This window comes from Ascaphus truei, chromosome 2, assembly GCF_040206685.1.
Source record: "Ascaphus truei isolate aAscTru1 chromosome 2, aAscTru1.hap1, whole genome shotgun sequence".
Taxonomy (NCBI): Eukaryota; Metazoa; Chordata; class Amphibia; order Anura; family Ascaphidae; genus Ascaphus; species Ascaphus truei.
The window spans coordinates 450,458,295-450,470,515 of NC_134484.1; the positions used below are offsets into that span (position 1 = coordinate 450,458,295).

Genomic DNA, 12,221 nt, shown 5'->3' on the forward strand with positions numbered 1-12,221 from the left:
CCCTGGTCAGATAGAATCTCTTTAGGAATTCCAACCCGGGAAAACAGAACTACTAACTCTTTTGCTATGTTTTTGGCAGAGGTGCTACGTAGGGGAACTGCCTCCGGATATCGGGTGGCATAATCTAATATTACCAATATATGCTGATGTCCCCTAGCAGACTTTATTAGGGGTCCTACTAGATCCATAGCAATCCGGTCAAATGGTACCTCTATTATGGGAAGGGGTACCAATGGGCTGCGGTACGCCTTGAACGGGGCGGTGATCTGACATGCTGGGCATGAGGAACAATAATTCGTAATTTCTGCCAGAACCCCAGGCCAATAGAAGCTTCGGAGAACCTTTTCTTTTGTCTTTTCCACCCCTAGGTGTCCCCCCAATGGATGACTATGTGCGAGGTGTAACACTACATTACGGAATGTCCGTGGTACCAACAATTGTTTAGTTGTAACTGATTTTCTTTTATCAACCCGATATACTAGGTCGTTCTCTACCTCGAAGTAGGGGTAAGCAAGCGACCTATCTGGTTGGCCAAGAGTACTATTCAGGTCCCGTATATTTCCCCTTGCTACCTCTAATGTGGGGTCCTCCCACTGGGCCTTCTTAAAACTCCCAGGACTGACCTCTAGGTCAGCGAGGGTCTTATCCGGTTCTGGGGTGGTAAGTGTCTGATCAACATCCTGATTTGGGGTATTCCCTACCAAAGTAGTGATGGGGAAGGGAATTTTACAGCACTCCTCCTTTTCCCCCTTCTTATTTGGGCCCTCGTCAACCTCCATTTCTGAAAACGGGAAAGGATTTATTTCTTCTAATACTTCGTTATGGTCCGCTATTGAACTCTGGGCGCTATTCTGAGCGGGGGACCACATTTTTAGAAAATGGGGAAAGTCGGTCCCTATTAACACATCATGTGCCAGTTTGGGTACAATACCCACCTTGAAATCTAAAGAACCAAACTCTGTTTCAAAAAAAACATCAACAGTGGAATATTCATGATTAAAATGTATACAACAAATTGCCATTCTTTGTGAACTGTTTCCCTGTTTCTTCTTAATGGGCAAGAGGTATTCGGACACTAGTGTGACCATGCTCCCAGAGTCCAGAAGTGCCCGAACCCTCCTACCATTAACCTTTACAAATGCCCACAGATGGTTATTCAAGGGGTCCTCTGGGCTAGGGCGCATACATTGGGACAACAGCGAATAAGGTTCCACGCTGTTGCATTGCATGGGCTCATCATTTAGTGGGCAGATTTTTGCTGTGTGGCCCCTCTCATGACAATTTACACATTTAGGTACATAGTCTGTGTCCCACTTAGAGCCTTTTCCCGGCTCCCCATGTTGGCTATTGCCCTTAGTGTGCGAACCACTGTTGCTGGTGCTGCGTGAAGGTGGTCGCCGCTCTTCAGCTCCCCTTAACCCCGGTACCCTTTTACCGTCTCTGGAAGAGTCCTGGAACCTCGGGTAGTGGGGTTGCTCCACGACTGTGGGTTGCGGGTGCTCTCCTGCTGCATTGTACCTTTCTACGAGGGCCACAAGCTCATCCGCATTGTGGGGGTCACTCCGACTGACCCAATGGCGTAAGGCAGAGGGAAGTTTCCTCAAGAACTGGTCCATGACCAACCGTTCCACGATGTGGCTTGCTGAGTTGATCTCGGGTTGTAGCCACTTGCGGGCGAGGTGGATGAGGTCATACATCTGGCTTCGGGTGGCTTTATCCATCGTGAAGGACCATGCGTGAAACCTTTGGGCGCGAACAGCCGTGGTTACGCCGAGGCGGGCGAGGATCTCGAACTTCAATTTTGCATAGACGTTAGCTTCGGCTGGCTCTAGATCAAAGTAAGCCTTCTGGGGTTCGCCGCTTAGGAAGGGTGCGATTAGACCAGCCCACTCAGCTTCTGGCCATCCCTCTCTCTGTGCCGTGCGTTCAAATGTGAGAAGATAGGCTTCCACATCATCCGAGGGTCCCATCTTCTGAAGGTAGTGGCTTGCCCTGGTCATTTTCGGAACTGGGGCTGCCGCTGCCAGTGGAAGGTTACTGATAGTCCCCCTCAGGATCTCGAGTTCCTGCTGTAAGCCCTGAGCGAACCGCTGTTGCTCCTCTCTCAGCAAGCGGTTTGTCTCTTGCTGGTTTGCATTCGCCTGTTGCAGGATTGCATTAGTCTCTTGCTGGTTTATTAACAGCTGTCGCTGGGTTTCACTCGCCTGTTGCTGGGCTTCATTCGCGTCTTTCTGGACAGCGACATTGCGTACCAGCGCACTCACCACGTCTTTCCTTTAAAGTTTTTTAACCCGCAGACCTTTTAGTGCTCTGCCCGCATTCTCCACCATATGTGACAAACAGCTTACTCCGGGGCTCCGCCGCTTGTCCGGGACGGTTAGAACACGGTCTTTTGGGGTAGGTTAAATGAGGAGGCGTCACGTACTGTTCCTTTAAACAGGCTATGCCTGGTTTATTCAGTCCCAGGCACTGAGACTGCCACAGTGCATACAACAAAACACATCAAAACAAAAACTGCTCACCTGAGCGATAACTTAACTTAGACTTCCCTAACTCAGGGTGGAAGTGGCTTTTCCACTTTCCAACAACAAAACAAGGTACTTTTGCAGACTTAGCCAAATGAATAGAACAATGGAACCTGTGTGGGGAAGGGGCTTCTCCCCACTGTGTTCAGCAGCCTTCCAGGCTCTGGAGAAGAGGGAAGAGCAAACAGGAAATCAGTCTTACATACCTGATTTCTAATTAGCATGACAGGTGACAGAAATCCCTCAGTTCCAGCGCTTGCCCAAAACTGTGGGATGGAGTGCATGTATTATAAGGCTGCACTCCCAGGCCAGACAGGATAGAAACTGTTCAGTATCCTGGGAGCCCTATATATGGAATTTATTACCATCCCCTGGTTTCTGTCACAACATATATATATATATATATATATATATATATATATATATATATATATATATTATATATAAACAAGGGGAAAGCAACCTTTAAATAGCACACGGACATAAATGAAAGTGTAAGAAAAATAATTTTATTAGAGTGATTAAAACAGGGGATGAAATATAAAATGGGAGGGGGGCACAACACTACCTAGACAATATGGACCTGGAGGCAAGGGTCTAAATGAAGATCCAAAGCAAGACATATACAGGGTACAGGTGGCTTTGTCTAAGCGCACCTGCGTGACAATCAACCTACACTGAGATCTTGTGACCACATGTAAAAATATTATGCCATGTAATTTGATGCAATGGTTACATGTTATAGGTACACAAGTGATAGAGGTAACAAAATGCAAAATACGTCACCGCTCAGTAGGTAGATGTCACAGACAAGGGTAGGTCAAAACTCCATGTCAGATGGAAAAAGGTAGGGGCCCCCCTCAGCAAGACTCCCACTCATTTGACCTACCCTTGTCTGTGACATCTACATGCGTGGGAGTAATGGCGGACGCACGCTGCTGAGAAGCTCCTGACGGATGATAATCTATACACCTTGGAGAAAACGGCGTTCTCAACCACTGGGTCTCGAACTGATCGTGAGATTGCAGAGCGGAGGTGACTGTGGAGTCTGCATGGGCAGGTCCCATAAAATGCTTATTTTAATCAGACAAATTGTAAGTGTGCATTTGTCTTGTCCATGATTTATTAAAATGTTCATCTGATTTTACACAAGGATCGGGCGCTTTTTCTCTTTTCTTTTTCTAATAGGCACTATGGGAACTTGGTGAGCCCAAGAAGAAGCAGCCTGGACCTTTGTTTTATTCATTCATGGACTTCATTTGGACTTAAGTATCATTTTTTATAGTTTAATTTTTTGTATTTTTATAATTTTTTGTATTTTTATGCTTTTTTATGCTTTTTTATATGTTCAACAGACCATTTCATTTTTTCATATTTTTTGCACATTTTTTACAATTAGATTTTGCTTGATTCATGTTGCTATAATATATTTTATTCCAATTGTTATAGGTAGGCACTAGTTGGTTCATGTAAACATCATACTCAATTTTGATATTTGGTGCAACATTTTGGCACACGTCACCAGGGGGGCAGCAATTTGGGTGTGTTGAAAAAGGAGCGCTGTCTTTAAAACTGTTCATATATATATATATATAGAATCTAGATTTTATTATCTTTGTTTGCTGTGGTATTTGAACAATATATTTTATTTGTATGCTCTATTTAGCTTATTTAAATCTCTCTAGTGTAATATGAACATATATCTGCACATATATTTTGAATCTGTTCTGTATTGTATTGATAAATGTCATTATTTGTTCGCTTAGTGCACTTTATAACAACCCATATTGCAAAGCTCGGTCTAGTTAGTGAGGTACTATTTAAAGGCCCCTGGTGAAGTCACGTAGACTTTTACAAAACGGAAATGCATAGGGACTCTTTGTGTTGCATGCTACGCAGGGCCACCAACAGAAATCATGTGGCCAAGGACAAATGAAAGGAGCAGGGACCCCCCTCCCCCCCAACTCATAGCGCACCTACCACGGATTATTATTTTTAGCGCAACCTTTAATTAACTGTTTTCTTGTTATTGTTAATACGGAAGAGGGTGACTGACTGACTGACTGGGTGGGTGACTGACTGACTGGGTTGGTGACGGTCAGGTTGGGTGACTGCCACAGTGGGTGACTGCCTGGGTGACTAGGTGGGTGACTGCCTGGGTGGATGACTGGGTGACTGACTGCCTGGGTGGGTGGGTGACTGACTGCCTGTCTTGGGTGGGTGACTGACTGCCTGCCTGGGTGGGTGGGTGACTGACTGCCTGTCTGGGTGGGTGACTGACTGCCTGCCTGGGAGTTGACTGCCTGCCTTGACTGACTGTCTGTCTGGATGGGTGACTGACTGCCTGGGTGGGTGACTGACTAGGTGACTGACTGGGTGACTGACTGGATGGGTGACAGACTGAGTGGGTGACTGACTGACTGGGTGGGTGACTGTCAGGGTGGGTGACTGCATGGGTGACTGGGTGGGTGACTGCCTGGGTGACTGGGTGGGTGACTGCCTGGGTGGGTGACTGACTGCCTGGGTGGGTGGGTGGGTGGGTGACTGACTGACTGCCTGTCTTGGGTGGGTGACTGACTGCCTGTCTTGGGTGGGTGACTGACTGCCTGTCTGGGTGGGTGGGTCACTGACTGCCTGTCTGGGTGGGTGACTGACTGCCTGCCTGGGAGTCGACTGCATGCCTTGACTGACTGCCTGCCTTTTGACTGACTGCCTTGGTGGGTGCCTGGGTGACTGACTGCCTGGCTGGCTGACTGACTGCCTGGGTGGCTGACTGACTGACTGTCTGGATGGGTGACTGACTGACTGACTGACTGACTGGGTGACTGACTGGGTGACTGACTGACTGACTGGGTGACAGACTGGGTGGGTGACAGACTGGGTGACTGACTGGGTGGATGACTTGACTGGGTGGGTGACTTGACTGACTGTCTGAGTGGGTGACTGATTGACTACTTGGGTTGACTGACTGACTGCCTGGGTGGGTGACTGCCTGTGTGGGTGGGTGGGTGATTGACTGCCTGGTAAGGTGGGTGACTCACTGACTGCCTGGGTGGGTGGGTGACTGCCTGGGTGACTGCTTGGGTGGGTGGCTGGGTGACTGCCTTTGACTGACTGCCTGGGAAGGTGGGTGACTGAATGACTTCCTGGGTGACCGACTGACTACATGGTTGGGTGACTGACTGACTGACTGCTTGGGTGGGTGACTGCCTGGGTACGTGGGTGACTGACTGCTTGAGTGGCTAACTGCCTGGGTGGGTGGGTGACTGGCCCTTGACTGCCTGGGTGGCTGACTGACTGGGTGGGTGGGTGACTTGGGTGACTGGGTGGGTGACTGGGTGATTGACTGCCTGGGTGGGTGAGTGACTAACTGCCTGGGTGGGTGAGTGACTGACTGCCTGGGTGGGTGCGTGGGTGACTGCATGCATGTGTGGGTGGATGACATGGGTTGGTGGGTGACTGCGTGCGTGGGTTACGTGGGCGGGTGACTGTGTGCATGGGTGGGTGGCACCAATACATTTTTAAAAGACCTCCACCACATTTTAAAAAGACCCCCACCACCCCAATAAATATACACAATACCCCCACCTCCCCATTACATATACAAAATACCCCCACTACCCCAATACATATACAAAATACCCGCACCAACCCAATACATATACAAAATACCCGCACCAACCCAATACATATACAAAATGCCCCCAATACATTTACAAAATACTACCCCACCACCTCAATACATATACAAAATACCCCCACCTCCCCAATACATTTACAAAATACACCAACCACCCCAATACATATTCAAAATACCCCAACCACCCCAATACATATACAAAATACCCCACCTCCCCAATACATATACAAAATACACCCACCACCCCAATACATATACAATTTAGACTTACCTTGGGGATGGTGTCAGGAGGGGGGCGGCAGTGGATGCGGAGGGAGGCTAGTGGATTCGGAGAGGGGCTAGTGGATGTGGAGGGGGGCTAGTGAATTGGGAAAGGGGGCTAGTGGATGTGGAGGGGGGCTAGTGGATTGGGAAAGGGGGCTAGTGTATGGGGAGGGGAGCTAGTGGATTGGGAAAGGGGGCTAGTGGATGTGGAAGGGGGCTAGTGGATTGGGAAAGGCGGCTAGTGGATGCGTTTTGTGACCTACGCAGAAAAGTTCACACCTCTATTCATTAACCATGGAGTGAGACAAGTGAGGGAAAGGTTCAAATCCCCGATCAGTGTTTGATTCCAAATAACTTATGTAGTCTTCATGTCTGGGTTTTTACCTGTATTTTTATATGTAGTTTACTCTCTCACATGCACTCGCTATTCGTTTTTCTTCTTTTTTCTTCAAGGATATTTATTGTGCTGATTTATTTTTGTTGAATGATTGCTAAGTCTGCTGAACAGTTTAGCTACAAAACGCGTACGTGTAAAACCACGTTTCCACACATTAACTTAGATAACTAGTGTGTCAACTGCTTCAGTGTTAATCTTTGAACAGTATCACAAGAACTGCTCAAGAGATTTCTTATTTACAAGAGCCCAATGTTTAAAAAGAAGAGATGTGTCGCTGCGAAATTACTCATGGGTCAAATGAGTGACCACGTGAATTTAATTATTCAGTCAAACGTTAAATAAAAATAACAAATAACTTTATTTCATATTGCGCTTTTCTCCCAATGGGACTCAATTACAGTACAATTGGCAGAATGCAGCATATAGGATTTTAACAGACGAGTGCCCAAACAATCTTACAATCTATGTTTTTGGTGCTGAGGCCCAGAAAGATAAAGGGACTTGCCCAAGCTGAGGCCAGGATTTGAACCAGACTCTCTTGATTCAAACGTCTGTAGTATTGTTATCAGTGTCAGTGTCTTTACTCACAGAGCCACTATTTTTCTGAGCATATGAACAGTATGTAGACTAGAGTAGCATAATTAATTATTGCACACATAAGACTGTACCTGTTACAACATATGGCTTCAGGCTTTTGCAGCATGCAAACGAGAAACAGGCACCTGTATCAGAATTTGAAGAGCAATGTCATGTAAAGTAAATGTAGGCTAATAGCCTTAAATTCATGAAGTCACCTATATTGTCACTGAAAAAGTTTGGGTGCAAAATTGTGTAGTAATTTTTTTACTAATACACCTCTTATTTACTGTATATGGTACTGTATGTTTTTGTGGCATAATTGACTTGTTACAAAGATAAAGAACACTGCCAAAGAGATATCTCCTGTGGTGGGGAGATGACAGGAAGCCTCCAGCTCCTTCTACTCAATTCACCATCATTATACTATTACAATTCATCAAGGGTGGTAAATTCTTGGAACAGCCTCTTATCCGATGTGGTGGATTGTGGTACATCAAAGGAAGTCCAACCTGCTTCAGATGGATATAAGGCTGACCTAAATATGAAAGAAATGCAAGGATATAATGTAGTGCAAGGTTGTACAACAGGCAGGAAAGTGGGCAGACTATGTGGGTCAAGTGGCGGAATCGGACATTTGTCAACGTTTGGCCACCGAGGAACCCTTCGCCACAGTCGCTCCGCCGCTGGACATTCAGCCATTTTCACCAATAAGGTAAGTTAACTTAAGGGGTTTTAGCGTTTAGGGTAGGGGGTTAAGAATAGTGAATTTAGGGTAAGGGCTTAGGTTTTTAAAGTAGGGAATTAGGGTATGGGGTTTAGGATAAAGGGTTAAAGGGTACATTTTTAGGCTTAGAGATTATGGTAAGGGGTTTTAGGGTAATGGGGTTAAGGTTAGAGGCTTACCTTGGAGGTGAAGCAGCCGGCGAAGAGATGTTCCTGAAGCGACCAAATGTCCTAGACCGGTCAAGTGGTTCTTATCTGTCGTCAATTTCCATGTTTCTATGTCTTAGTGCCAGTTTCTTTTAATCTATCCTTGCTTTAATCTAGTGAACTGTAGCAATCAATTCCAAATAGATTGGCTGGGCCACCACGAGCTGGGAGATCTTGTAAACCATTAAACTTTCATTGAAGTTTAACATGAGAAATGTGCCTGCGTAGTTTGCTTAAGAACACTAACCAAGTTACACTGGCGACACACTTTATTCGAGCTTGGCTAGTCCCACGAATTCGGGTATACCCGGGTGTATTGAGGTTTGTGACTGTTTTCTGCCCGAGTACATTGAGTTATTTTCCAAGCAGGGATTGAAGCATTTTATTCCCGCTGGCTGCAATACTGCACAGTATATATATATAAACTGCATTACAATTCATGAATTTATGCCATCTGGTAGACACGCGAAGCATTGCAGCCTATTAAATCCTAATCATTATCATTTAACAGATCAGCCGCCCATCAGCCAGGCATGAACCCAGGCTGGGAAGGCAAATGCAACGGGGCTTGTCAGAGGTTAGGAGTGGCGCATTCCAGGTATCTGCCAGGTACATACCGGGTATTTGCTCGAATAAAGTGTGTCGGTGCAGTATCTTCTGTTCCTCAACCCCAGAACGTGACGAAAACCTGAGCAAGTAAGTATCGGAGCTTCATTTCATTTCAGATGCAAAAAAAAAAAAAATTATTGGACAGAGTACCTAAAATGTTTGGAAATGAAATCCAAACACATACAGTAACTATTTTCTGAATGCATTCGTTTTTATATTTCCTGAATACATTCACAGTTTGCGGTGCAATTTATTTGATGGTTGAGGGATCTCACTAAGAACACGAGACTAACCACGATTCCGTGCAGACTGCACCTCACAGATCCAGCCTCCTGTTTCCTTCCAGATGCAGCGGTTGCAATACCTTGCAGTCACCTCCTAAAATGAATAATATCAAAATGATATATTATCTCTTAAATAGTCCTACAGTGTGTTCATAATTGGAAACTAGCATTTTTGTGGAAACATTTGGGGTCTATGTAGTAAAAGTTGCCAAACATTTTTTTTTTACCTTATATCTACTGAAGAAAACCAATAAAAATATATTAAGCTTGTGCGCGTTTATGCACTACAAAATGTTTTCCTATTGGCTGTCTCAAGCGGCAAAAGTGTTTTTTAGTTAGGTATATTGAGGCAAACACTTACAATGCCCATGATGCACATATGTAAATGATATGTACTAAACAAATACAGTATGTACAGGCATACCCCGGTTTAAGGACACTCACTTTAAGTACACTCGCGAGTAAGGACATATCGCTCAATAGGCAAACGGCAGCTCACGCATGCGCCTGTCCGCACGTCCAGAACAGCAATACCGGCTCCCTACCTGTACCGAAGCTGTGTGCAAGCGGGGAGACTATAGAGCCTGTTACACATGCGTTACTTACATCAGTTATGCACGTATATAACGATTGCAGTACAGAACATGCATCAATAAGTGGGGAAAAGGTAGTGCTTCACTTTAAGTACATTTTCGCTTTACATACATGCTCCGGTCCCATTGCGTATGTTAATGCGGGGTATGCCTGTACTGTACATCAGAAAAATATTTCAAACTGACACTGAATCGCATGCCAAGTTGAACCTGTCTTACATAGTCTACAAAGACTATTTATATTTTTTACGCAGAATTACATGTGCTTGCATTGCTTTGTAACATAAATGTAATATTTTCCCACTATGGCTATTTTTATATTACTATTTTTGCTGCGTTCTGATTTAATTTACATTGTTACAAACCATTTCCCCGCTTTATTGCAGACAATGGTGATGCTTAACTTCAGGTCTTTCATTCGGCTATTTATGTTATCAATATTTAAAACAAGATCCATGGGTCATCTTCTCTGTAATCCTAACATAACATTGTGGCATGTAACCAGTGGGGTGGTGCATTGTGTTAATAATTAAATACATTAATTATTGTAGCTATTCTGGTAAGTTTAATTTTTTTTTCTATTGAGTTTCCCAAGTTTGCAAAGATCAGGCGTTGCAATGGATTCTCCCTCTGAAATACAAGAGCTGATACCACTGATCACTCCTCCTAAGGGCTTATTCTACAAGCACCAAAGCAGCTGATCAGGCCATTTTTGGGGAATTAGCTATTTCGTGAATATATTAAAAAAAAAACCTTTGGTGCCGATGCACTAAGCTCCGTTAGGCTATTTAACCTAACGTTAACCTAAATTAACATCAGGTTATCAGTAATGCCTCTCCACTAAAGAGAATAACGTAACGTTAACGCAGTATTACTCCTTGAATTAACGTATGGTTCCATTTTTCCAGCTGTTAGTGCTATATGTAAAAGAGCTGTACTCGGATTCTTAAGAATCCACCATCGGATGGCTGAATCCGCGGATTACAGTTCATAAATCCGCCCACGGATTGCGGTATCCGCAGAGTGTATTGGTAATAATAATAAAAAATCCGCAAAACGCGAATCGCCCTTTTTTCAGATGGACCCGCTGAAATCCGCAGACCAAAGGAACCGGCCGATCCGCCGCGGATCAAAAACCGCCCCAAATATTCACCCATCTCTATTCCCTACTATAAATAATATCGCAGTCACTTTGGTACTAATAATGAATGTATTTTGGTTTGGCAGCAAAAGTAAAACTGGGGCCTAATGACATGATACGACGAGCGCATTCCGCCCAAAATATGACTAGGAACTTTCCAGGGAACGTATCGGAATACAGGTCACGTTACGCTAACGTCCGAAGCAACTCCGTGTCTCAGTTAGTGGCCAAGTAAGTAAACGTTTCTTGTGAATATAAAACGGTCAGAGAACAGGGATAACAAAATGACACCAATGGTTCTATGTATCAGAGGGAACCCAGGCTCCAGTAATGTTTGTTTTGATTTTACATGCTTTGGATCAGCGTAAAAATTCATACATTTGACGCAGATCAGATAGCAGAGGCATTTACACTACATCTACACGTAACAGGTTATTTTTATTGTGGATAGAAAATATATATTTTTTTGTAAATGACAGTCTTAGATACAGTAGTGCAAGGGAGGCCAACTCCAGTACACAAGGGCCACCCACAGGTCAGGTTTTCAGGATACCCCTGCTTCAGCACAGGGGGCTCAATTAGTGGCTTAGTCCTTGACTGTAAAGTGTTTTATTTGAAAGCTTACAATTCCACTTTCTTTCGAAAGAAAAATGAATTCACCCGGGAATGCCTCTCGCACGTCCCATTTTTACAGCATGTATGTATCTTACATTATCTTAAAATACAATAAGCAAAATCAGACAATTGGAAAGGAAATCCCTGCCTTGAAGAGCTTACAATCTAAGTGGTATGTTGGGAGACTTACAGATACAGCAGGTGAGGGAATAAGTGCTGTAGATGGCAGTGCTTGGCCACAATGGGTGGTAGGAGTAACTGTGGGTGTTGGACAGTGGATATGAGTGCTGGCTATTGAGATGCTTGATTTGTGAGGTGAGTTTTAAGGTTAGTCAGTATTAAATCAGATAGGTTACACCATAGCCAGGGAAGAGGTGGCAGGGAGGCGTGGGTGGGAGCAGGTGTGTATATGGCTGGGTCCCGGATTAGGAGAGATCTCCAGCAACAGGAAAGAGTATATAGAGAGAGGGTGTGAATAGCATCCTTAATTCTTAAACCTTTCTAAAACGCAGTTGAAAGAGCTTTACCCTAATGTTTATTAAATATAGACCTTTAAATGAGGCACAGGACCACTACTTATTAAAGCCACTCGGACCACTGATTACAGTGATATAAAAAAAAATGTTGTTACTATGATTCATGTT

The 12,221-nt window shown here is 44.6% G+C and overlaps 1 protein-coding gene across 1 annotated transcript in view; it reads left to right on the forward strand.

The window, feature by feature from the left end:
• The first annotated feature begins 8,987 nt into the window (after positions 1 to 8,987).
• XIRP1 (xin actin binding repeat containing 1) overlaps positions 8,988 to 12,221 on the forward strand; it is a 50,648-nt gene continuing 47,414 nt past the window's right edge. The window contains 2 exon segments of the mRNA XM_075587922.1: positions 8,988 to 9,031; positions 11,049 to 11,193. Of these exon segments, the coding sequence (XP_075444037.1) occupies positions 11,075 to 11,193 (119 nt within the window). The 5' untranslated portion in view covers positions 8,988 to 9,031; positions 11,049 to 11,074.